The sequence below is a fragment of the Scardinius erythrophthalmus genome (genome assembly GCF_964197995.2).
Source record: "Scardinius erythrophthalmus genome assembly, chromosome: 1".
Lineage (NCBI taxonomy): Eukaryota > Metazoa > Chordata > Actinopteri > Cypriniformes > Leuciscidae > Scardinius > Scardinius erythrophthalmus.
In genome coordinates this window covers 48,236,943-48,264,897 of record NC_138221.1, presented here as the reverse complement: position 1 = coordinate 48,264,897, position 27,955 = coordinate 48,236,943, and the positions used below count along the sequence as shown (strand labels likewise).

Here is a 27,955-nt window from a genome sequence, read left to right as displayed (position 1 = left end):
AACTCTCTAATTCAGGGGTTCCCAAACTTTTCCATTCCAGGACCAGTATAATCTCAAGACCCACCAATATATCTTAATCTTAATCAAAAGTTTGATGAATTTATTTTCTGGAAATTCAGATTTTGTGGTGTCTGTGCTTTAATCTTAAATTAATCTTAATTTAAGTGATGAAGGATTTTGAAAGTCTGACAGTAGATCTGAGTATTGTACGTTTAAGTTAACCCTGCCTGGTTTAAATGTTTGAAAATGATTTAACAGTTGAAAACATTCGTTAGACATTTAGAAAAGTAATCCAATGTAATCAGTTACATTACTTTAACAAAGTAATTGAAATAGTTACACACACTACTTATTACATTTTAAATAGAGTAACAAGTAATCTGTAACCTATTACATTTCCAAATTAACCTTCCCAACATTGCGTGTCATTCACTGGAACGTAAATTTAGCTGCAGCCAAGTAAATTTAGCTTTTACCACTCTGAAAAACCCTGCTTTAGTCTAATGAATCAACAGATAGACAGACAGACAGATAATCAAACAGACAGAGATAATCTGAAGACATTTATTAAATGTAAAACTGAACGAATCATATCCCACTTCTTTCGTTCATTTTGTTATTTATGATTCGTTTAGACTCGAATGGGGGCAGTAGGTACAACCAATTAAATGCGTTTTAACAGCCCGCACTCTAGTGCTATTGGTTCGTCCAATGGTCAGTCTCAGGAGTCAGCGAAATGGGTCCATCAAAATGAACGATTCATTCAATTAGAAGATCTGCTCAAAAACACCAATTCCATTAAAGATACATTAGCGTTTAGTCAAAAATACACATTTCCCACATTGTATCCAATGCAAATGCTACATTCAGAGTGCACACATAATTACAAAAACTATAGAATATGACCATTAAGATTAAGATTTAAAAGGAACCTTTAAAGGTAGCAATACATTTCAAGTGCTAATTCAGGCTCTCTCTACCTTTCAACTGTGCATTGAAACACCATAAACAAACAACAATACCATGCTGATTTATAAATCGAATGGCTCCATGAACAATTAGCCAAAGCAAGAAGAACTGGTCAGACCTGACAGATTGACATGAATTCGTAATCATCTGCTTTACAAGTCCTTTCCTAACTCCTGTAACCTCTAGTGTTCAAAGAAGGAACAACAACACTCTGGCACTTTACCTCTGTGTTGCTGTATATTTGCATGAAACGACTTTAAACGTGCGCTTGTGTGTACACACACACACACACACACACACACACACACACACACACACACACACACACACACACACACACACACACACACACACACACACACACACACACACACACACACACACACACACACACACACACACACACACACACACACACACAAACATATGATGCATTTTTTTGCAATTTTTTTTTATATGTATCGTATGCAAATGCAAAGATCTACAAATATCTACAGTTTAGGTCATAAAATGAATAAATAATATATTTGCATGATGCTCTTCAGTATTTTAAAATCTATATTTGCTGAAACACATTTTTGGCATAGGCAGTATATTACCTCAATGACAATACATTTGTGTTTGTTTTCAACATTTCATAAAATATGTCAATAGAATTTCCATAAACTCTCCCAATGATCCTTTGAAAAACTTGCCCCAAACCAACTCTAAAAATTAAAGCTGGTCACAGTATAACATACATAAGCACCAACATTCTTGTCTGAAATGGCATTCCTTTATAATTGTAGTTTTTAATGAACAAATGTAAGAGCAAATTATCAAACCAAATACTTTGAATTTCAAATTATAAGGAAAATAGGAATTACAAAGACAGATTCATTCTGCAAACATGGTGTTAAAAGGAAACTTAAAAACCCGTGGTGTTACATATTAAAGTCTTTCTGCGGTCACCTTCCAAAGTTCCTGCAGAGGAGCAGAGGATAGAATCCTTAATGAAATACATTTTGACACTGTTAATTTACTACAAGCATGAACAGCTCCCTCTAATGGCCCAAATGGTCAACCACCATTGTTTTTATTGTGCTTTATAGATAAAATGATTGATTGATACTACTGTATATGATACATATTTAAAAACAAACAAACAATTGAATTATTTATAATTATAAATACAGACAAGCGCTTCTCACCAGCTGGTCCACCCTTTCATACTGAAAGAACTGTGAAAAGGAGATCTTCACAGGCTCAACCGTGAAATTCATCTTTCCATCTGTCATCTGCTGTAACTGGTCTAGGCAGTGACGGAAGTGATCATAAGCTTCACAAGCCACGTCCATGTGTCGAAGAGTGAAGTTCAATCTGCGGAAATACAGAAACCGTTCAAAATGGAACAAGAGGTCTAGGTTTTTCTTGGTTAGCATGGCCCTGTTAGCCACTGCTGATAAATGCCATAACTACACCAATCTGGAGCCCAAAATCATCTTTCTCCATTGGATGGCCAATACTAAACTGACTAAATAATCAATATCAAATATTTCATTAAAATAGATGATTTTCCTAAAGTATACTAATTGTTCTATTTATTTTATTATGTATTCATTATTTTATTTAAAAGTAACATACTTTAAGCTAAATATATAATAGCTAAATGACTTACCTAATGTATAATAATAATTATGTACTAATTATTTTATTTAAATTTAATGAATGATGAATGTGAATGGAAAAAAAATGAGCTACAAGTGATGTCTTGGTAACAGGCCATTCTAACCTCTTTTCTATGGAGATGTAGGATGTGCTGGGGTGCCGCATGTTGCTGCAAAGTCTATATAGTATTCTGAACAAAGCATCTGTAAGATCGTCATCATAGCACACTGAAGGGGAAGAACAAAACATTCTTAACAAATAACAAATGACTATCAATCAGGCTTTTATCATGCTCACTGAGAGCGCCTATCATTATGTTAATACTCTCTCCAGTTTGTATTAAGGTAATGAATTCATTACTAATTATGAAAAGCACTCCTTGCAATGTACCATCTGCTGCGATTAAAACCGTGGTATTATCATGCAAGTCTGCTACTTCTGCGTCAGTCCAGCAGAACTCCAAATCGGCATCTGGGGAGAGTTGAAATATGAGGTGAAATGAGATGACAACCACATGTTGACTTTCAGAAGTCCTATTTCACAGGTCATCATCACTGGTATTATGAGTGTGAGAAAGCCCTGTGAATTATACTGTGTCAAACGCCCATAGATAGACTATACTTCCCACTTAGAAATGGATTCTACAGAAGGTGAGGAGACTGCACAGCTCTAATAGACGTAACTGGTCATGTTACGATCGCAGTTCTGGCTCTGATCCACACCAATTAGCATCTCACACCTGATGTTCCTTGAGTTCTTACCTGTGCAGAAATCATCTGCCATCCAGTCCAGCTGCCGCACCTTTATTTCACTCTCTGATGGATGTTTAGAAGGGAAATCAAGATGAAGGAAAGAAAAAAAATGTATGAAATTACACAAACTATTTATGGAAGCCACCTATACAAGGAGTGATGGTTTGAATAACATGGCAGACCATCAATGAACTCCCGTTTTACCTGACAGACACTATCCTTTACACATATGATGATGCTGACATTTACACTTAAGACAGAACATTATGTGAATGAATTAGCTTCAGCATGAAACCGATCTGTATTTGAACTGGCAAAAGAACTAAAGAACTGGCATGTTTTGTTTGGACGATTACAGAGGCACAAAACCGAGGAGCACATGGCACAGGCGCTCTGCCAGAGGAAGTACTCCTTCCTTATGACACATTATCAACGTGACAAGCTGTCGTTAATGAGAGAACGCTGCTTGAAATCCTGATATGGTGTTAATGTTTACCTTGGGGTTCAAAGTGCAGCTTGTTCAAAGTCACATTTCTCTGACACATGTTCAGAAGGTCTTCACCAACATCTGCAAAACACAAAGAGGCTTTCATTTACTGAGCTAAAAACCTTCATCCATCATAACAAGCTATTTATCTTCTGAAGATAATCACAAAGCTAAAATGTGCGGTGACTAATTCCACACATTGGCGCAGTATAAAAGACTACTAAAAGGAAAGATGAGACTATTATACTAAATGAGACTGAAAAAGGAGAAAACAAATTAGTGTCTTATTATACAGTATAATGCTAGGTACATTACACTGATATGCTAATGTATTCACCTACTATTGGTGTAAAATTAAAGAGAGACAAAATAAAAAGGTTTAATAAAGTCCAATAGTCAATGAGTGGACATGAGTAAATGAGTTATGTACATAACTTACATTTCTATTTAGTGGCCAACAGGGATGCACACAATATATAAGTTACATATCAGTCATCAGACAATATGAGAGATTTTTTAAAATCTTATCAGCCTATATTGAATATTTTATTGTGCATACTCATTTCACATATGTTTACATGTAGATTACCTTTGTCATCATCAAACGGCCACTTAAAGGTCATTAAAACAAATTTGAATGAAATCAAATATACATCATATATTAATATACATGTAGATGTAATTATAAGCAAATCTCAAAATGAATATACATTTTTCATATTGTACATTTATGTTATGTAAATTCACATCGGATTCACACATGACTGGCTTTATTTTTCACAGTTTAAGAGTTTTACTTTTTATTTCTTGAGACAAAATATTTCAGCATTTTGATATTGGTCATTAATTGATTGTTGGCCATGACATAAAAATAATCAGCTAATTGGCATCATCCATTATTTTTATATTAGTGCATCTCTAGTGCCCAATGTGTTTGTGGACTATGAAACCGTTTAATCCAGTTCATGCCTGATTTGCATGAACATTTCTTTCTGCAACATATGAATATTTATCAAATTAGTTTTTATCACAATCTAGTGGTGCCCTTAAAGCTCTTTCCAGATTTTTACCAACTCACAATAATCTTTTGTAATTCCCCGCACAGCGGCAGTCAAATAAAGACAGGACTTAGAAAAGGTCCAGCACAAATCTCACAGGAGGGAATGTGTTAGTGAATACTGTAACATCATTCGCTCAAAGCAATTAAACCACTGGCTTCTCCAGTCTACTCAACAGTGAAGTTCTAAATCAATGTTTCTCTCTCTCTATCAAACATTCCAGAAAATGAAAAAGGTCTTGTTGTCACAAACCAAAGAGCGGCTTTTGTCCATACCCTACTAATATTGACACAAAAGTCTGTCGAGAATAACATCTGGGAATAAAATCTACAACGTGCCTGTGTGTGATTTGTTCTGCAATCTTGGAGACTCTTTGAAGATAATGCTGTCGTTTATTGTCTACACCAAGCCTTTCCAAGCTCTTTAAAATGACGGCTCCATCTACTTCAACTGGTCTGAGAACATCAATCCAGAGTCATACAGACAGACATGCCTCTAATAAGTGACCTTCTTTCCAAAGAAACCTGGTTTTTAAAAAAACTTACAGAAAAAAATTAAATGGCAGCAATCATCAGAAAAAAACCATTGTAATCACTGCTTTCACACTACTGACAAATGGGTTGGGAGGGGGGGGGGTCTCTTGTTCTTGACACTGAATGGATACTGTCCATTGTAAGAATGCTACTACACCATCCTTTGACAAAGCTGGATTTTTTCAGTGTTCATGAGCATGATAGTAAAAATATTAACCATTTGCAATTATTTAATTTGGAAATAAAAATGATACATTTTGTTGTTTGTTTTCAATTATTGTAATCCTTGTATTCTGACTAGCTATTCTGGTTGTCCCTTTCCCTCTTAACTGACATAATCTGTCAAATAAAACCTGTATTATGTTCTTTGGACCCTCTTCCTCCATCTCTTATGGTGGAAGTGCTGGACACTATTGGTCCGTGTATACAATTAATAGTTGTCTTATCAATGGCTGTTCCCTCCTGTTTTAAACATGCAGTGATACAACCAGTCCTTAAAAAAAGGCTAATCTCTGCCCATTACTAATTTGAACAAATTATTGTCCCATCTCAAAACTTCCTTTTCTTTTTAAGGTACTGAAGGTGGTTTCATTAGAAAAAAAATTAGACAGGTTTCAGTCAGGTTTTAGAGCACAGTACTGTACAGAATTTGCTCTTTGGAAAGTGTTGAATGATCTGATACTGAGTATTGATTCGGATGACGTTCTGGTTCTTTTGGACCTGTGCAGGTCTTAAACAAAAGTGATCATTCAAATCGTTTGAAACTTCTTGAGCAGTATGTTGGAATTAGGGGATCAGCATTAATTTGGTTTTCGGGCCTTTCTTAAAGGATGAACTTTTTTCCAGTAGCTACTGAAAACTTCTCCTCCTTTTCTGCAGCTTGTACATGTGGTGTGTGCTTCTGGGTTCTATTCTAGGCCCGTTTTGATCTTCCTGTATCTGCTTCCATTAACCAATATTTTTCGTAAGCATCAGATTTCATATCATTGTTATGCAGACGATTAAAATCAGATAAGAACATGTCCCTTAAGACATTGTTCGACTGTTTAAGCGATATTAAAAGCTAGATGGCGGAACATCTTCTTCAATTGAACCACTCCAAAACCGAAGTGTTAGTTTTTGGTCCATCTGAATGTAACAATATCCTTTCTAAAAGTCTTATCCTTATAATCAACACAGTAAATTCTCAAGCAAGAAATTTATGAGCAATTTTTGATTCAACACTCAAATTTGATTAAGTTCAGTTGTTAAATCAGCATTTTTTCAGCTTATGAAATAGGGTTATGGAATAGCTTGCCCTCGTACTTACGATCTTCCTCTTCTATACGGGTTTTTAAATCTTCAAATAAGACGCATATTTTTATGTTAGCTTATGAGTTCGATTAACGAGTTTCAGCATTGCTGAGGTAATAATGTAGGGTTTGATTGTATTACTTGTTACTGTTTCTTTTCTTTTTTTTAAAAATTCAACAAATTTGTGATTGTGATGATATGATCTGATTTTATTGCTATTACTCTAATTTACTTGCTTGTGCGGCACTTTGGTCAGCCCTGCCATTATTAAATGTGTCATATATACTGTATATATGTATGTATGTATGTATGTATATATACACACACATATATATATATACACACACACACACACAAATATATATATATATATATATATATATATATACACACATATATATGTATATATATATATATATATATATATATATATATATATATATATATATATATATATATATATATACACATATATATATATATACACACACACACATATATATACACACACATATATATATATATATATATATATATATATATATATATACACACACACACATATACACATATATATATATATATGTGTATATGTGTGTGTGTATATATATATATATATATATATGTATATATTTAAAAAACAGCCTTTAGCAAGGGAATTATCAGCATGAACAGTTCCTGATCCATTATTCTCTACTTTTGCTCGTTTTAAAATGCACTTTTTTATTTAAACTACTAAATCAACTCAATTACATCACCACCTGTGCAGTACACCGTTTTAGCCACCATTGCCATGACAATGCTTGTCAGTCCCGTTCCAGCTCCAAGCTCAAGGACAGTAGCGCCTTTGAACATGCTTGCTTGTGCCAGGATGAAATCAGCCAATAGGAAAGCACCACGCCAGATCTGCAACGAAAAACAACAACTTTGAACAGTGCAGTAGAGTAGACGTACTGCATAATTACCCATTCGTCGCTGTCCTCACCTGTTTCCCTACATCCTCCAGAGACGTCGCCATAGTATGCTCTGTTAGAACACATTTAAAGAGATGCAAGGTGTCATAAAATATGACAAAACAATTCATTAAACCACATAAATCTCTAATGTCAAGTCGAGTCAAGTCATCTTCATTTATATAGCGCTTTTAACAATGTAGATTGTTTCATGTAATGATTGTAATGTAACCCTCACCAATCTTAATGATGTCAACATCCTCCTCCTCCTCCTCCTCCTCCTCAGAATCTTCATCCTGGTCAGTCAGCGTCACTGCAGATTGACTGAGGATAACTGGACATACTGCATCCCTGTTACAGGTGGGGTATCTGGGCCTTCTCACCACATCCAGGTCCCCATCTTCATCCAGAGGAACGTTTGATGCATCAGAGTTCTCATGGACAGGTGAATCACAGCCTGAGTCCTTCCCATTGTACTCCCGCAGAATCCTAAACTTTGAAGTGAAGACTAGACATACAAATGCAAATCCATTTTTAGTTAATATACAAAAGGTGTGAACTCATAACTGGCTTAGAACAGTCACACCAGCCTCAGCTGCAGCAGATGCAAAGATCTTAAGTCAGCTACAGTATGGTGAGCTAATGAACTCTGGCTGTGGCAGACAGAATGACAGAGGCCTTTTTGCACTGAGCAGATATGTGATATCTGCCTTTTCTGCAGTGGTAAAAACTACGTATGAGTCTGTCTGGTGCCATTGGACTGGGCCATCGATCGACCCAGTTCTAAGAAAAGAGTCTCTACATCATTTAGATGGATTTCTTTTTGTAGTAGTGACAAAAAAAGACAAAAGGTTTGATTAAACTGATTAGTTTGTATGCTTTACCGAAGAGGCTGTACATTGTTCTACATTCACAACTGAAAAATCTGATTAGGTCCATAAGGTTAGTCAAGATTTCTTGAAACCAGACTGACATAATTATTAAAAAACAAAAAAAAAAAAAACATTGTTTGGCCTTTAAAGGTCCCATGGCATGAATTATTTTTATTATTTATAATGTTTTCTGGGGTGCCCTTATAATGTTAGTATGTTTTTTAGATCAAAAATTGTCATCATTTAGAAATAAAAGGCATATTTCCAAGCCTGATTTTAGCCTCTGATTTGAACTCTCTGTTTTAAGGGGCGTGTCTGCTGTGAGACTTCAGTGTAAACGCCCACTGCTGTGATTGGCTGACATGTTTGCATATGAAATAGCTAGCATTACATGTGGAACTCTCTCGAAAACTTTTACTATTACAGCTATTATACGTTTTTAGTATAATACTAAACTTCGTGAGAAGTTTTTAAAGTATTTAGATCTATTCCCATCACATAAAAGGTTGCAGTGAGCAGATGACAGTCTGTTTATCGCGTGAATGAAGATCTTATCATTGCAACGCAATTTCTGCATTCTCACTATTAATGCTTTCACCAATGCAAACATTATGTAAATTATATTACATTATATTATGCAGTAAGAGCTTCGTTGTGCAGCGTAACAGCATCAAAACGAGTTTTGGTGTTTTTTAGTGTGTTTTGTTCATTACAAGTGTCCAGATAAACTCGCACTGTGTGATTGACAGCTTCAAGGGCGATTGGAAAGGGTTTGTTCTTCGATCGCTTTCTGTAAATATTTTAATCACTGTTTAAATAAGATTATTTTCATCCTACTAAGAGAAACGATGTGAAGTTGATCTTTTAGTCACTGGCTTGATTTACTGATGCATAAACAGTACTGAACGATTTTGAGAGAAAGATTATCAGTCTGAACTTGAACAATTACACATCAGAAATTCTTCAGAGGCTCGGATGAAGGAATTACAAAAATACTTTTGTGTTCATTTGTACATCCAAACACTGAGCAACTGATGTCCATGATGAAGCCATGATGTCTTTCGAGGAAAAAACAATATCGCGCTCGCACGGTTGTAGCTCATTTTCTCATGGGCGGGCCAAATTCTCTTTGCGGGCAAAGCAGAGAAAGGGGAGGTAACCTTTCCCCTTATGACAACATAAGGGGAAGATTCCAGATTCGCCCGTCTGAGCTTTAATTTTTTCAAAGGCGAAGCAGGATACCCAGGGCTTGGTTTACACTTATCACAATTTCAAGCCACTGGGGGACCATAGGTAGGCTAGGGGAACTCATATTAATGTTAAAAAACCTCATAAAGTGAAATTTTCATGGCATGGGACCTATAAATATTTTTTTGACTATTGTACATTTAAAGGTTTATTTTGTTTGTATGCTACTGTTCAAAAGTTTGGACTTTTTTTAAAAGATGTTTTTGAAAGAAGTCTCTTGTACTCACCAAAACTGTACTTATTTGATGCAAAATACAATAAAAACAATATTTTGAAATATTAGTAACTTAAAATAACTTTTCTATTTTAATATATTTTAAAATGTAATTTATTCAGTTGATGGCAATTTTCAGCATCATTACTCCATTTGTCAGTGTCTCAGGATCCTTCAAAAATCATTCTAATATGATGATTTGGTGATCAAGAAACATGTATTATTACCATCAATGTTAATACCATCTGTTGTGCTGTGCCTGCTTAATATTTTTGTGAAAACAGTGATAATTTTTTTAAAGAATTCTTTGATTAATAGAAAAAGCATTTATTTTAAGTAGATTACTTGCTGATCCCAAACTTTTGAATGGCAATGTATGCAATGCATAATTATATTGTTATTGCATTTTATTATATGCATTTAGCATTGTTTTCCCTGCTGTTCACAATTAGCCTAGAACTGACCTGCAACTCATTTTTGAGTCTGCAACCCTGCAGTTGAACAACACTAACTAAATCAAAGAATACTGCCTTCAAATGTACTCTAATACAGACAAACAGAGATTTGAATGGGATATGAGAACAAAAGCACAGATATATTAAAGAGGTCTAGTGTAAAAATATTAGAAATTAGTTCTAGAGGGTTTGGACCAATGACAAAATGTGGCGTTTAAAAATGAAACTTTGGATGGGAAAGAGTGAATCTTAAAACTCAGTCTGGATTATTTTTAATTACTAATCTACTATGTTTAAAAGTGAGACTGATAGAGAAATTATGGGCACAGAACTTTTGTGTCAAACGTTTAAAATGGAGCTTTCTGGCCGATGGAGTTTGCACAGCATGCATCTTATTATTCAAGAGCAGAACCATAAAGCTCGTTTTTACAGTGTCAGCTCCAGTCTAGCGTTGTAAACTCATCTCATCTCTGCTGTTCAAAAATCAGGCTCTTTTTAGTTTTCTAAGAATAGTGATAGGTCGTATACAGTATAATTTCAGCTTCATTTAAGCCTAGCTGCTTTGGTGAGGATAATGAATCTCAGCCTATGCAACTGCGCTCATGTTCACATTTGCAGTTTAAAGGCCCAGAAAAGGCCACCCAGTAATGCTGTAAATGCACAGTAATAAAAATAACAGAACTTTGCAGTGATAAATGTTGAGAGCTCTGGCATTAACTTAGCAAAAACACTGGAACAAATTGCTGTGTTTATTCAGTTTGGCCACATAAGAAAATCCTACTTTATGTATGTGTGTGTGATTATTATAAGTCGGAATTGAGTGCCTGCTGGTCATTCTTAAGTTCATAGGCTAATAACTTTCTAAAGGTAAACCTGTGTATACAGGAAATGGTTAACAGTCAGTGTGTAAATACATAAGGCGCACATGGAAACCAAATAGACAGGGATCAAGGCTATTAACACAAAAGGTTACAGTCGGTTAAGATAAACTCTCATACATGTAATACAGAGCAGGGAAATTATGTTATCTGTAATCATGCCAAAAATAAGTGTCAAGTGATGGAAAAAAGCAGAAAGAAAAGCAAGAAATAGCAAGAAAACAAAACAAAACAAAACACGGTGTAAAGGAAATAGCTAGGCTCAGAATAGCATACTAACATACACCTACACAAGCAGTATGTAATGTGTATACTGTGCACAGAATGCATGAAATACCAGGAAGACCCACCACAGCCCTGCAACTCATTTTTGGTTTGTGACCCTGCAGTTGAAAAACACTAGCCTATATGTGCTATCTCATTGCTATCTCAAGGATGTTCTACTTGGTGAAATCACATTCACCTATGTGGTATATATGTGTACTGTGCACAGTGTGCATATTAAATATACCATGCATGAAATAACTGGGAAAACCCACCACATTATCCTTCAGAAATCATTATATTATGCTGATTTGGTCTTTATAAATCATAAAATATATAGGCCTAGCTGTCTTTTAAGTCTTAGGATGGTGGTCCCGCAGACAAGGAAGATCAAATTTGGGAGAATGTGGTATGTAAAAAATGACAATTCCTACAATAAGATGCACAGATGTCTCCCAGCTCTCCTTACCTGGCTGTCCTACGCCGTTGAGTCTCTTCATGAGATGGCAAGCGTTTGGTAACAGCAGGTGCACATCAGACAGAACAGTGTCACTTCTAAATGTGACCTGGTCCATGACCACCCCTGCATGTCACCCAATCAAGGTCGAACTCTAGGGAACAGGGCAATTTCAATCAAATACCTCATCATCCCCTACATGCAGTCGGAGAGATTATTAATCTGGAATTCTACACGAATGGAAAACTATTGTGAGACTATTTTCAGACAGTTCTACTCTAAAGGCAATAGCAGCAAGTGGTCTGGTGAAGGATTCAGACCACTTGAGACTTTTGGAGCTTTTGTTTGGGCTCGATTGAAAGCGATTACTCTTTTCTAGAAATATCTTAAAGTGGGCGTGACCATGCGTTCAAGAAAGACTCTCAAACTAAAGCCACTTTCTTTCTAACCGTTCCCTTCATTTTTTGGTTTAGCCAGGAAGCTAAACAGAGAGTAGGTGATATTTACCGAGTTTTGACGAGGAGGAGTTTAGTCAAGTGCATAGATCATACTAATAATACGATGAGATACTGTAGATTAAGGTTATATTGCAGCTTACGAGAGGTTAGACTTGCATTAGTGTTACATTAAAAGCAGACCGTGTGTGTACAAACCTTCTGAAAACAGTTCCACACCAGAACGCACTTCGTAAAGATTATGGTATGAATTAAATTCAATTACTGCATGACTTCATGTCAATTTCATTTTTATATATTATTTTATTATTTGGCACATTTATAATCTGAAATATTACATTTATTATCAACATTTTTTTCTACAACGTTTGTTAGTTATTAGGCTATAATAATTCATTATTTTGATATAATAATACTTGTTATTAATAAAACGTTTATTAGTCATATTATTATAAATGAATGATAAGATACTTATAAATGCAATTATGACCCCATAATTTCAATTCGTTTTTATTAGTATGGCTACACTTTATTTTAATGTGTCCCTTTTGCAGTGTAATTATAGGCTACATTTCAGTACTGAGTAATTTTAATTAACTGCATGTACTTACGATAAAGTTAGGGTAGGATTAGGGTTTGGTTTAGGGTTAGTTACATGTACTTATGCCCAGCGGCGGTTTCTTCATTAGGGCGATCGGGCGACGCACCACCAAAGTGTGTAAGGGAGTAAGGGACTTTTTCAATCACTATCTCATTCAACCACAGAGTTACGCTAGCAGTCACTCACTGTTGTTCTGCCTCTGGATATAGCAGCTAGTCCAATCAGCGCCGAGTCACGTTCTGTGGAGTACCGCCTCTTTTTGGGCGATTTCACTCTGGCTGAGAATCGCCCAGAGTCTTCCCATAGACTTACATTCAAAGATTTTTTTTTTCGAACTGCAGGCACTGCAATGCATTCTCTATGGGTTCCGGGAGGGCTCGCACTAACGTGCTTTCGTCATCATACGTAACCTTATCTTGTGCAGCGATTGGTGGAAACAAATGTTCCTCTAATAGTATTTAGCCATAAGCTGAAGTGACATCCAATAATTTCCTCAGTGCATAACTTACATTTCACGGACATATTCTCCATCTGTAAATGTTAGAAAGTCCAGTTTGCTGTCATGAGTGGGCGAGCTTTCTGCAAGCTATACTTCCGTGAACGAGCGCCCCCGCGTGCATGCGCGCCGAACAGACGGAGCGCAATAGAATAGGAGCGCAATTATTCTGACTAAAATATACATTAGCACTAAATTATAAATATATTTAGCTAAAACATTTGTTGTTGAATATTTGTTGTTGTTGGTGAACATAAATGTGCTAGAGAATTTCAAACCTACATGTGTATTTTTATGATATTAGCTTTTTTTTTTTTTTTTTGGTTTAGTAAATTTAACTACTTTAAAAAACATTATTTTGTTTTTAGATTGTAATGTTGCAATGTTAGAATGTAATGTGATTTGACCCCTTTTTTGGATAGACTGCAGATAGACAGCAAGGTTACACTATGTTTGTTTTTATAACCTTCAATATAAACATTGTTTGTAGGACAATATCGATCTGGATATTAAATATTAAAAAAAAAAAATTAAATACAGGTTTTTTTTTATTCAAATAGAAAAATAATAATTAAATACTCAGATTATACTATACATCGCCATTTAGCCCAAAAATTCAGATTTATTTGGCAATTGGCTACCCTACCGGCTGAAGTTTTAGCTAAACTTTAGGCTAATGATAGCTACATTATTATCACTGTTAAATTGTTATTTAACAATAAGCCTACATTCAGTCCTGAATTAAAAATTCAGTTTGTTGTGCCCCCCCAAAAATTTTTAGCACCAGCCGCCACTGCTTATGCCTAATTTTTAGTCATAATTAGTAAATGCATGTGTAACAAGGACACATTAAAATAAGGTGTTGCCATATTATTTTATTATTTGGCACATTTATAAACAAACCGATTTGTTTTGTTGAACTAAAATGACTACAATTTGTAAAAAATTGATATTAGTTTTCTGATCGAATAGAGAGGAAGAGAAACCAGCCTAGAAACTGACTGGAGTCTGAAAGGCTGAAAGACTGTAGGCTACCAATAAATTAATTCAGAGATCCCTGTGGTAATAATCTATCTAATACAAACAAAGAAAGGTTTTCATACTAGAGGGGGAATTGTATGTTGCAATTACGTCTATATCTAATCATGTTTGTGGTTTTTAATAATCACCAGCGGTATTAATCTGTGCCACAGTTCACGGTCAATCAGAGCGAGCGCACTCGCGCTCATCTGAAAGTGGAGCATACTGCCCTCTTTCGGTGAAATTGCGCTACAGTACAGTAGGCTATAGCTGTTAATGGATAAAGAGCACAGCATCCAGCGAAGGGCTTCCAGATGGGCAGCGACGCTGAGGGAAAGGAACACACTCAAGGGAGCGAGAAAGGAGGAGTTTCTCTTCAAGCACTGTTAGATCAGAAAGCTGCATTCAGACAAAATGAAAGTCACTTTCACGGGTTTGGCCAGTTTTGTGGCCACCTTTTGTGTCCTCAGTTTTGTAGGTCTCGTTCTGGCAATTGGAACCGATTTTTGGTACATCATTGACACTTCTAAGAGAGAAAACAGCTCATCAGTGTCCCTGAGCTCACATTCTGGACTGTGGCGGACTTGTAACTGTAAGTCACATGACATATTTGTGTTTGACGTTCTGTTTGTGTGATTTTTAGGTTTTTATGTGGATAGATAAATGATACAAAAAAATAAATTATAGTATATAACAAAAAAATAAATAATAACAGACGAAATCGTTCTCTCTTACAGTTCATAACCAGTGCCGGCCATTCATGAATCCTTTTCGAGCCGGAAGAAACATATCAGATTCACAAAGGCAGATACTAAGTAAGAGCTGTGTGTCATATCCTCGTATCATCCTCATATCTCATGATCTTGTATGTGTTACTGATAAGTTTAACTCAGCAGACAAAACCAAATTCTTAAAATCATTATCTTTAACGTTTCATGTTTGCTATCTAAGGGATACCACTTGTTGTGGAAGTATATGGTCTGTTTAGTCGAAAACTCCTTGGTTTAGCTTTATACTGAGACTGTATTTATGCTGTATTCATGTATTCACTATTTGGTCATTTACAAGGATTTTTTTTTGTAATATGAACTACTGTGATTCAATAAAGATTGTATAGTTTGATGTATCTCAGAAGAACAAACCAGAAAACACTTTCATTTACAACTTGCAGAGGGGGAAACTTAACATATCAAGGAAGCCACACAGATACAGCTTATTATCTGTTAGCACTACAGAAACAGGCGCAAAATCACTGTTTCAAAATATAAAGCCTTATAATTTCATCTCAAGGTATTGTGACAATATGGCAACAATGACAACATTTTATAGGCTTTATATTTTTTTGTTTTTGTTTTTTCCCCTTGATTTAAAGTTTTTAAATTAAACTCATTATTAAAATGTAAGTAATTTTGAACACATCTATGATTCTTGCACATGGGCTGCATGCTTCAGAACAGAAAAGGTGTTTTAAGGCCATTTTAACCTGAATCCCATCATACAAATTCCTTTGATTGTCCTTTTATATTGTCATGGAAACAATCTTCAATTAGAGGGCAGCTGTGGTAGAAACAAAGCTGTAACAAGTGCACCACTGTGAACCATAGCTTGTGTTACACTGCTAATATTGCGTGGCCACCTGCCAACAGACCCTGCAACATTATTTTCCCTTTTCCTTTCTTTTTTTTCATAGTCTCAATATGTCTGTTGGCCATAACCTATAATTAATGTGCAACATCACTCCAAATGATTCATTTTTTTAGTGCCAAACAATCACCAGCTATAATTTAGTTTTTCTTTTAAAATGAGCCAAATAATGTAGAATTGCAATTATTGCCGCTTTCAAAGTGTCTTAATATTTTGATAACTGTACAAAAGCCATTGAGAAGAAAAGCAAAAGATAAAGGAAATTGGCAAAATGTATCTAACAAAAAAAAGTCTTCTTATCCATCAAATCCATAAAAATGATACTCGTGTCTGAGCCATTCGAGGCACTTGTGTGGGACTGAATGAGATTTTTTAATTCACATGCTCTGTCTATACCTGAAACATTATCTGTACCTGCCTCAAGAGACTGCAATGAGGTTGTAAAAGCAAGATTATCTCAGATTCAAGACCCCTAAACTGGCTCAAATTGGATTTAGTTTCTGTTCTGCTTTGAACAATAGACTCAATAAGTCTGGGTTTTCAGGGTGTTGCTTTGATTAGATAGTAGCCTCTGCTGCACAAAGCTAAATACCCCCCCTCCCCCTTCCCCACAGCTAGTTCAATATATCTTTCCCCTCCATCTGCGCTGAATTGTTCGCCTAAAAGATAATCTTTGGATAAACAGTAAAAGAAATACCTTATGTGTCGAACATCATCATGGACACCCTGATTATGGCTTGTGACAAAAATAATGCAGAATAATGTCGGTAATACAAGTGAAACGAGAATGAAACACACCCGTCCAATTCAATCATCCTACGGATCGACAATATTGTGGCTGCTCCAGAAAGATAATAATGGCTGGCTTGATTTAAATTGTAAATTGACAGTGTGATTTCTGACTTGATTGTAAATGACAGCTTGTCACTGTCTGTATTGCCTGTTGTGTTCATTTGTAGCAAATGTCCAAACATATCAACATGGACCCAACAACTTAAAATGACTGGTAAATTGGGCTTTGCATTAACATTAGAAGTCGATATCCTTTGACTATTTTCACTAAAGTGAAAAAAAAATACATGTCTGTGTCCATTGGTATTAGGGCATTAAAATTCATATATCTTCTTTCAGCAAACACAAATTTCAGTCTTTCTTGTCTCCTTCACCTCCCATTATTACTAATATATTTTTGCGGTGATGAAGCCATTAAAGAAAATCCATGTCCTTGAACATGCTGAATCATCTTTAATCTTAATGCTCAATAAGAAACTCTGGAATCAATACAAACTCTTAAGTCTCTAATTCTGCTGGCAAGCATGTCCGACAGTAAAAAAATACAGTGTGTGCATTTACATATATTATATGAATACACATAAATATGCAATGATTTTTATTTACTGAATACAGGGAATTTTTATAGCAAATAAAAAAATAATAGATGTTCCATTTAAATTGTACTAATATAATATATATATATATATATATATATATATATATATATATATATATATATATATATATATATATATATATATATATATATATATATATATATATTATATTAGTACAATTTATATATATATTTATATATTTATTTATATATATATATAAATACAGTAATATTGTGAAATATTACTACAATTTAAAAAAAAAATTCTAGTTGAATAAATAGTCATTTATTTCTTGTGATAAAATTGTAATGCTATCGGTACCGACTACTGGAATTTTGGTACCGTGACATCCCTAGTACTTACAAAGTCTCAAGAGCTGAGCTTTGACCACCCCAGCCTACACAAAGAAAGCCAAATAGCTTTTCACATTTACTCACCTGCATCTCAGGCTGGCTCCATCAGTTTCCTTTAATAATGATAGACTAATTCTTATTAGCAGGGCTGGATCGCTCTTATTCTACATGTATACATTGATATGCGACATCATATTTTTAATAGTCTGCTATCAAAACTGCAAAATGTTATAAAATGTGCCATATGCTTAATGCATCTGGAAACTGTAGCACAAACTGCAACTTCATACAATGTCTCTCATCATGATCAACACAATGGGGAAAAAACATCATTACATAAGCTCTTCAAAATGATCCTGAATAGCCTTCTTGATTTTCATTCAGAATGAATAAATAAAAACATTTTCAAGAGCACAAATGTTTTCGCAAAAGTAGACAGATTCATTAAAAAGACATAATTGGAACAATTCCAACTTAACGGACAGAACACAATTTTATTGCTATGCCAACCATGGAAATAACCGTTTCCAAATTAGTCCAATTAGCATGACAAAGATTGGACCCAGTGAAAAGAATCTGCAAGAATTGCGAGCATCCCCACTGACACATCCAGACCTCTTCTCTCTCCAGACATGCAAGGAACATTCATCGTCCTGCTGCCTCTCAGCGTGATTGTATTATTTGTTGGAGGAATGCTGGGCTTCATCAGTATGTTGGCAAGATCCTACCTGCTGCTGCTCCTGACTGGAGTCCTGCTTCTGTTCGGCGGTGAGTACCACCTTCGCTTTCACCTCTGACTGAGCCACTTGCAGCATGAATATTAATTCTACCCAAGTCACGCTTGACAGAACATCTGGATCTTCAGACACTTTTGATAGTAATGAATACACAATGTGGTAAAAACTGATGGAAAAAAATACTATGAACAGTTGACTTGGGGGACTGGAATTATCTTTGGAATTTGAGAGATACACTCAAAACACACACACACACACACACACACACACACACACACACACACACACACACACACACACACACACACACACACACACACACACACACACACACACACACACACACACACACACACACACATTAAGATTTTTGTATCTTAAAAATACTCCATTCTGAATGCAAAGAACAGCTCCTAAGAAGTTTTTGTTTTCATTTCACCTATACACTACCCATGACTTGATTCCATGGTGAAAATAAAAATGTTCTATTATAGAATAGAATAGCACTTCCAATATAAATCATTGTCAGAATACAGCATACACCATATTGCATTTTTAATGCTGATGAAAATGAGACTGTGAGGTATAGATTTGGCATGTAAAGGTCCTAGATCACTTGTAATTTTAAAAACAACTTTCAAAATTGTTTCATGAGATGTTGTGAAGAAAAGTCATCTCTTTCATGCAAATGAAGCTTAAGAGATCCAGGGTTCCAGAAGTCAAAATAAGACTTTACTGAACAAAGCACCAAAGCAGAGTTGCCTGCAGAACATCTGAATCTTACTTTGGCCAAGATGCAATTATTATACCTTTTTCTTATCTGTTATTTTGCAATAACCAAGTGACATAACGTCTGATTCACCTTTCCTGTTTTCCCCTCAACTGTATGAATAAATGAGTCTGAGAATACAATTTATGAAAAAATAATGGGAAAAATTTACTTGCGTGCTGTAGTGATGTACATTAGTGTTGTACCGTAGCAGTTTTTATGAATCTGCTTCGATCAACACATGCAGTCTTATTCATGTAAGCTTTTGCCTTAGTCCTAAACCTATTAGTTCATAGGCAAGGTTCGTGTAGGCATATGATAAAAAAAAATGAAGATTATTGTGGAATGGTCAGTTGAAGTGCTTTTGACTAGGGATTACAAATTGAGCATGCACAAAACTACACATGTTAAATCCGACCTCTAGTTCATAAACGCCAGAGGAGAACTGGCCCCCGACTGAGCCTGGGTTCTCCCAAGGTTTTTTTTTCTCCATTAGGTCACCTGATGGAGTTTTTCGGTTCCTTGCCACTGTTGCCTTTGGCTTGCTCAGTTGGGGATATTTGGGGATATTTAATTTAATTAATCAATCAACAATACTATTGATCAGCATTACCAAACGTGGACGTTTTCCACTAGAAACAAACATTGATGTATTATTTTAATTTAATACTGTGAAGCTGCTTTGATACAATCTGTATTGTGAAAGCGCTATATAAATAAACTTGACTTGACATGTATTTACTTGTATTATGATTTATTCTTATCAAAGAAGCGAAGGACTCTCGAAACCCGTGCAAGGGGTTGGCACTATTTTTGAAACAGAATAGAGTGGTGCAGGCATGACATTGTAGGCCAAAACGTGGAAGCGAGTTAGCATTTTAGCTCTTCCGGTTCCATCATCCCGAAGTCAGTGGGTTTTTTGAATGGGGTTTTGGTTAAATGGCTGAAAAAAGGTCTGTGGGGAACACAAGCTCCAGACACTTTTTCACGTTTTATTCTTCGACATAAAATACATTAGTATTGCCACACTCGTGATTTTTTTTAAAGCTGTTACATGTCTTGAAAAATGCGGTTGCTAACAAGTGGTTAAATGGGCCTAAAGAGGCTGTCGAGGAGATTTAACATCATCATGCCGAAAAAGTAAACTCAGTCCGCTGTTACAGCCTCGTTGTGCTTATAATTGTGCTTTTATAAACTATTCTAACTCAAACGTTCTGGGAAAATGTTTTTAGATAAAAACTGAAAAAGTTGTCGGAAGCTTAGTGATGGTGACGTTGAATTCGAGCGACCGTGGTGTAGTTCGTTTATTCATAGATGCCACCTACGTCACTACAAATAGAACGCCGCCATATTTGCGACCGACTTGCCCGGTATGGCCGCCCAAACTGCCCATTTGAATGAGAGAGAGAGACAGAGATACCTGGAGAAAATTTCTATTTTAGGCTCCGATCCTTATTTTTTACCCCCAGTTTTCTTTATTCCATTATTATCTGCCCCAGGCTTGCCCCAATTGGCCTTTCATGATATAGAAATACTTAGGCTAAAGTCATAGAGCTTCATGACGCGCGTTCATGAGAGTCGAGGCGATGTCATGAATGAATCTATGAATCTGCAGCTGTTTGGCTGGCATGAATGAATCTATCTAATCCGTCCATCAGCACAGCCAGAGACATCAGCCGAATATCATAAAAGACTGCCATATCTGTCCGAAAGAACAGATGTTCAATTACAGAGAGAAGGTTTAATACACACAAATATCGAAATGAAAGAATCTTTTTAAATGATTCGGCTGCGATTAAAAGCTATCAAGAGGTAAGCTCAGTGATTATAATATAACGACTTAAATTGCAGTTTGTTCGTCACATAAAGCTATCATATGAATATTAATATAACGGACGAGTCGTATTAGATCACTTTTATGATACTTTTTGGATGTTTTTTTTTTTTTTTGTCTTTTATTATTACTTTTTTTTATTTATTATTTGTCTTTTGCGTGACAGCCCCCAGTAGGCTGATGTTACTCATTCACTTTCATTACATCGACAAGAAGAGTCTCCATTATAGGCTACATATTCAAAAATGTCCCTTTGTCTTCCACGGAAAGTATACAGGATTTGCACATGAAGGTGAGTAAATGACGGCAGAATTATCATTTTTGGAAGAACTAGTCCTTTAATATGCATTTCAAGGCTGAGATTATGCATCATCTGCAGAGCTAACGTTAACGTTACTTACACAAAATAACATCTAAAGCGCATGTGACGAAGACAATATCTTTATGAACTTCAGAAAAATATTTATTAGATTTAGGTAGGTATTAACTAACAGACAGTCAGACAATTATATTCAAAACAACCCCAAATCTTACTAACCATGATAAAGTGCATTTAAACATATCCAACAATAAAATGAAGACAAAACATTATCTGTCGACATCTGTCTATAATGTCGGCCACTGAGAGTATAGGATGGAAATATAATTAACCACAAACTAACATGAGACTTCAAGTCTTTTAAATAAATTATTCTCTCTTCTCTCTTCTTTTGGTATAGAATAAAATACCAGTTCAGGGTTCCCTCTTTCGGCTGTTGTTGCAGCCAACTGCACAACAACTGCACAACATATTGCAGGCCTCATGCGTTCTCGCTTCACACACCTCGTGACTTCCTGTTGTCGAATGCGCATGCGTCGCGTCTGAACGCGTTGTTGTCTTTGGAGCTCCATCGATTTGATTTATAATTCTTGATTTTACTCTTTAAACTTACTTACAACAAACATTTTCCACTTTTCCTCACTGAGAAGCACTACTGCTCAAACCTCATAGTTACAACGCGGACTGTTGAGCAGACGTGTCTCAAGCCTGTTAGTGATCCGACGCTGGATACTCTTATAGGTTACTCCCGGGGATCACGGCTGAACGCGTCTTCTCAACACTCACTTACAAACATTTTTCACCTATCGTGCGTCTACTCTACACCCGTACCACTAAAAAGACGGATTATATCTAAGACGTTTGTCAGAAATTAGTATTAATTGATAGCATCACTGGTAGTGTCGTTGCTAACTTACTGTCCATCTGTTAAAATGGCGAATATATCAGATGTATGTAGTCTACCTTTTGGTGCAGGTGAGGACACATTTGAGCTGCACGCGGTGCAGTCTGAGCTGGAAGCTGTTGAGAAACAGATCCACGACCTTTTAGTGAGACAGGCCGAGCATATAGACCGGCGTTTGGCTCTTGAAACATCACGCGCTGATGCTCACAAATCAGAGATTAATGTTACTAACCCGCTGACTCCGACCTCGTCTACTCCGTGCGTTACTCGGCATCGGTCCCAAGCGCCAAGGTCGCGATCAGCCATGGTCTCGTTCACTCCGGCTCCAACACGCCACCACGAAGCCTGGATATTTCCGCAGCGGAAGACGCGAGTCAAGTCTAGACCAAGACCCTCTCCGACCCTCCCGGTTTTCGAGTTATCCACACAAAACTGCTTCTCCCCTCTTCGCGAAACAGAACGCGATGCTGTGATCATCGGTGATTCCATTGTTCGGCACGTCCATGCTACATCAGGTAAAAATAAGGTGCACAGTCACTGCTTTCCTGGTGCTCGTGTTTCTGAAATCGCTGCTCGCGTTCCCGATATTCTGAACGATAACGAGCGCGTCGGAACTTTGGTATTGCACGCGGGAGTGAACGACATCAGGCTGTGCCAGACGGAGGTTCTGAAGAAAGACTTCAGGAATCTGATCGAGATGGTACGCAGCACATTGCCTTGTAACGGAAAGCAGATGATCAGGTCTGCCTTTGTGTTGATTAATCAAATCTAATCAACAAACAAAAGGTACTGATTAACCCCACAAAACAAAACAACAGTGTTAGCAGATGCTCGGTCAGGTCCCCTGAGTTAATCTCATCAACTCAAGAAGATATTCACACTGAAAAGGAAGGACAAAGTTCGCCACGCGGTTCCACGTGTGCACGACTCTGCATACACACACACAAAACACTCTCACCTCGCTCTCATCCTTCCTCCTCTTCTCCCGGCGCGACGCTTCCCCGAGGAACATCCCGGAAGGCCTCGGACAAACACATGTTCGAGTCGTAGCAGCCGTTCTTTTGCAACTAAGTTATATTTGCCTCTTCCTTCACGGAAGATGAAGACGAACTTTCTCAGTAACGTTACATTTCAGTGAGCCTTTTCAAGCTTCCCGCGACACCGGAAGACGCAGTCGAAACAGGACCTCGTCCGCGCTTTCAGCATCAACCAAACAGAGAACAGACTTGCAAGTATATTTATCTGATAAAAGCTGCTTTTCTGGGGTCCGGCTTTTAGGTTTCTGTATGTAACAATTACTAGCTTTTCCCTTCTCTCTATTTCTCTCTTTCTTTCTTTCATTTCATTTTATTCTTATCACGTATGTTATTATTGTTTAAATGTTTGTTTGTGTTTATTGTTTGCATTTTTACGTACGTTTCTATTCGTAGCTCATATAATCTTTAGTCACATTTATTAAAATCCATTTATACTTTTCACTGTCTCCGTGTTTGAAAACCCACCATTCTAAAGTCAATGAAACAAAAGATCTTAAGCTACAAGCTCGATATTAGACTACATTCAGTAGTTTTAATTAATAAACTCAGAAGGTTTGATGTCCGTGGCCAGGAGATCAAACTTTCTTGGAGTTTGTAAAGAGATAACCCTTCTTAACTGTGATAATCTCACCTTTATTCGCTGGACGAATAACGATTAGATCAGTTACAGAACCAGCTAATCTCTATAATTGATAAAATAAATGTACATGCGACTTATGAATTATGACCATGAGTCATAATTATTAATATTTCCAAAATTCCCTATATTCTTGAGCTAATTCAAATTTACCCAAAGTCGTATTCGCTACATTTTGGTGGAGAATGCGGGCAGTTTCAAACTTTATTTGGTGGGCAAAATTCAGTTTCAGTGAATGTGTATTATTGGTATTAATAATTGTAACGTTACACGCGCGTTTTGAATTGTGAGGTAAGTCGCTATAAAGCGAACTCACTCAGCTGACGTTAGGCACAAAGCCAGCTCAGCTCTTCAAATTAACAGTTTCAAAAATGTCTAAGCATTTTTAATCACTGTTAAGTGCTAAAACTGCAGTTCATGATATTACATTTGTCTCTGTAAAGACGAAGCAAAACTCTTTACAGTTAGTTCATGTAATACAATTTAAACCGACTAAATGAAGACGAAAGGATCTCTTTTAGGACAAAGACGTAAATCTGACCTGAGCAGTGACTCAGTTTTTCAGTCGTAATAGGCCTTATTATATACAATACGTTAACGATAAGCTCCTGGTCAGAAATTGGCCTCGCGATCCAATTTCGTAAACCTACGCATTATCATAAAGTGCTATTTTGATTATTGCTTATGGGAGATGAGCAGATGTTTAATTCCTGTTCATAGCTGTAAGTAAACAGAAGAAAAAAATTCCTGTTCACAGCTGAAATAAACAGAAGTTCCCTTTCAGTCGCTCACGTTCGACGTAACGTCGACGTGACGACGTAATTGGGATCACTTCAGGGAGCCCTATCAACTTCGAGTGTCTACAGAACGAGCCAATGAACGTTGGCGTGCGTGAATCGCGTCACGCGCCCCGCCCCGCCGCGCGGGTATAAACAGGAAGCGGGCGCACGCACACATTGTCTTTCACTTCGGAGCCGAGTTTTCTATGAGACTTTTTGTCTATCAGAATCAGCCTTTGAAGACTTCAAAAAGAGGATCATCTCTCTGTTCCTGTGTTGGTGTGACGGCGCGATCAGCGGTGGCCGCGAGCATTGCAGCTCTCAACTGCTGTTTCACAGCACTGTGTTTGTGTTTGTGTTTGTGTGTGTGTGTGTGTGTGTGTCGGTTCGGTGGGCGTTTCCTCTGTGTGTGCATTCACACTGCGGCTACCCCTGGGTGCCTCAACACAAAAGAGAGTTTTCTAAATCCTTTTTTATTTTTACTAAAAGAGCAACACAAGCGTGACCCTGCGTCTTTTTCAAGATGTCATTCCGCTTGTGCGTTTCTGGATGCCGTCGTTCCCTGGCGCCAGCAGATGGCCACAGCAGTTGCCTCTCGTGTTTGGGCATTCAACACGCTGAGGCAGCTTTTGTGGATAGTTCATGTTCCCATTGCGGGAATATGACTATCGCAACGCTTAGATCGAGACTCGCTTACCTCAAGGGAGGTGCAGTCCCCTCGCCTATGCCCCGATCTAGTGTCTATTCTGCCCCGCAGAATAGACCTACTTCAGTGCATGACCAGGGTGATCTGAGGATTACCGTGAGGGCTTCCCCGTCGAGTCATCCTCCGCGGGCCCCTCACGCCTCACAAGCGCTGTCGCCATTGGGGCCCCTTAGTGAACGTCTTGGTCCTTCTCCGGAACGGCCAACCGTTTCCTTTGGGGCTCCAGCTGACGATCAGATGTCGATCGCAGCATCGGAGGGGGAGCTGTCCTCTGGAAATGACGACTCGGCTGCGTTGCCCCCCTCGGGGTGTGTAGCGTTGTCCGAGCCAGATCCAGAATGGACTGCTATGCTTTCCCGGGCCGCCGAGAAGGTTGGGCTTGCGTGGAATCCTCCACCACGTCCCGAACCTTCTCGGTTGGACGATTGGTTTCTCGGGGCGGGCCGTGCTGGTTCTCAGTGCGCCGCCCCGGTACCTTTCTTTCCGGAAGTGCATGAGGAGCTTTCTAGGACGTGGAAGGCACCGTATAGTGCCCGAAGCCGTTCTAGTGGCTCCTCACCCCTCGCCACCCTCGACGGCGGGGCAGCTAAGGGGTATGTGGATATCCCCCCAGTGGAGCGGGCCGTCGCGATGCAGCTGTGTCCGGCGTCCGCTTCCTCTTGGCGGGGTAATCCACTCCTCCCGTCCAAGGCCTGTAAGTTTTCGTCCGGTCTAACGGCGAAGGCTTACAAGGCCTGTGGACAGGCTGCTTCCGCCCTCCATGCCATGGCGCTCTTGCAGGTCCACCAGGCCCAGGCGCTCATGGACATGAACGAGGGTGGTTCTGACCCAGAGCTCCTCCGGGAGCTCCGTGTGGCAACCGACCTCGCCCTCCGGGCGACGAAGGAAACCGCACGTTCAGTTGGTCAGGCGATGTCCACCTTGGTGGTCCAGGAGCGCCACCTTTGGCTCAACCTGGCGGATATGAGGGACACCGATAAATATCGGTTCCTGGATGCCCCTCTTTCCCAGGTTGGGTTGTTCGGCGACGCGGTCGAGAGCTTTGCCCAACAGTTCTCGGCCGCACAGAAGCAGACGGAGGCCATCCGGCACATCCTGCCCCGGCGGACCGCTGCTGCTCCCACCCGTCCGCCGGCCGCAGACCCTCCGTCTGCTCGTCGCCGAGGTTGGCCTTCTGCGGCGTCCTCCGCTCCCGCTAAGCCCCAGCAGCAGCAGCAACCATCCAGGCCTCAGCGCGGAGCAAGCCGTAGGAAGCGGACCCCGCCCGTCCAGGCCGCTGCCAAACCAGGAGGCAAGCGACGGTTCAAACGACCCTGAGACGGGCGGCCCGGAGGTGGATCAAGTTGCTCTTCAGGAGATGGCGAAGGCGCCACTCCTTCCCCCGGTGGAGGGCCGGGCGGAGAATCTTTTGTTTCCTTTTCTTTTTGTTCCGCCACTGACCCACGGGTCAGTGGTACCCACATTTTCAAAAAAAGAGCAATTTCTGAAACCTCTGGGCCCCAAGAGGGCGCGCTTGGCAGTCGACGACGCCGCCATGCCTTGTCACTCCCCAGACCCTCTTTCATCGCCAGCAGGCAGCAGTGGCTGTGTCCTGGACGCACTGACGCCTCCGCACACCCGCTCTGCCCCTCGACGGAAGCAGGTATGTGTTGCACCACACACTCAGACCCCACTTCGGGCCGCTGTGCCGTCCGAGTCGGGTCCCTGCATTCCGCCGCGCTGCCCCACCCCGGGTACGTCTGTGGTGCTGTTAGTCCCGCTTGCTCGGTCTCTGGGAGCCTGGTTAACGCTTCCCAGCCCGTCTCGCTGGCTCATCCGTACCGTCAGACTCGGCTATGCGATTCAGTTCGCCCGGCGCCCCCCTGCTTTCAGGGGCATTCTGTTCACCCGTGTTCTGGCGGACAATGCCCCGGTGCTCAGGGCAGAGATTGCAGTCCTACTGGCGAAGGACGCGATCGAGCCGGTCCCTCCAGCCGATATGAAGACCGGCTTCTACAGCCCGTACTTCATTGTACCCAAGAAAGGTGGTGGGTTACGACCAATCTTGGACCTGCGCGTCCTGAACCGGTCCCTTCACAGGCTACCGTTCAAGATGCTTACGCAGAAACGCATTTTTAAATGCATCCGTCCCCAAGATTGGTTTGCAGCGATCGACCTGAAGGACGCGTACTTTCATGTCTCGATTCTCCCTCG

General features: G+C 38.7%; 2 protein-coding genes across 3 annotated transcripts in view; one reads left to right on the top strand and one right to left on the bottom strand.

The window, feature by feature from the left end:
- Nucleotides 1-550: 550 nt before the first annotated feature.
- mettl22 (methyltransferase 22, Kin17 lysine) lies at nucleotides 551-12,783 on the bottom strand. Of its 2 annotated transcripts, none has more exons than XM_081363947.1 (11): nucleotides 12,588-12,728; nucleotides 12,093-12,234; nucleotides 7,931-8,200; nucleotides 7,725-7,765; nucleotides 7,501-7,645; nucleotides 3,865-3,936; nucleotides 3,378-3,431; nucleotides 3,007-3,087; nucleotides 2,741-2,843; nucleotides 2,160-2,328; nucleotides 551-1,932 (listed from the first exon to the last, which is right to left on the bottom strand). In XM_081363947.1, exons 2-11 carry the CDS (start codon nucleotides 12,196-12,198, stop codon nucleotides 1,900-1,902), a joined length of 1,074 nt encoding a protein of 357 aa, XP_081220073.1. In that variant the 5' UTR covers nucleotides 12,199-12,234; nucleotides 12,588-12,728; the 3' UTR covers nucleotides 551-1,899. The 2 variants fall into 2 exon arrangements, with proteins under 2 accessions (XP_081220073.1, XP_081220074.1); XM_081363948.1 differs by lacking the exon at nucleotides 12,588-12,728 and adding an exon at nucleotides 12,734-12,783 and having other exon boundaries at nucleotides 552-1,932.
- A 2,283-nt stretch (nucleotides 12,784-15,066) lies between these two features.
- tmem114 (transmembrane protein 114) overlaps nucleotides 15,067-27,955 on the top strand; it is a gene marked incomplete at both ends in the record, with an annotated part of 34,520 nt that continues 21,631 nt past the window's right edge. The window contains 3 exons of the mRNA XM_081390485.1: nucleotides 15,067-15,244; nucleotides 15,390-15,467; nucleotides 18,671-18,808. Coding sequence (XP_081246611.1) covers nucleotides 15,067-15,244; nucleotides 15,390-15,467; nucleotides 18,671-18,808 — 394 coding nt within the window. The remainder of the gene's footprint in view (nucleotides 15,245-15,389; nucleotides 15,468-18,670; nucleotides 18,809-27,955) is intronic.

Excerpts from the sequence above, each read along its gene's own strand:
- mettl22 (XM_081363948.1), bottom strand. The coding sequence starts at position 12,198 with ATGGACCAGGTCACATTTAGAAGTGACACTGTTCTGTCTGATGTGCAC. Across the intron at positions 7,646-7,724 it reads TGGAGGATGTAGGGAAACAG|ATCTGGCGTGGTGCTTTCCT; the intron begins GTGAGGACAGCG and ends TTTTCGTTGCAG. Across the intron at positions 3,088-3,377 it reads GGCAGATGATTTCTGCACAG|ATGCCGATTTGGAGTTCTGC; the intron begins GTAAGAACTCAA and ends AACTCTCCCCAG.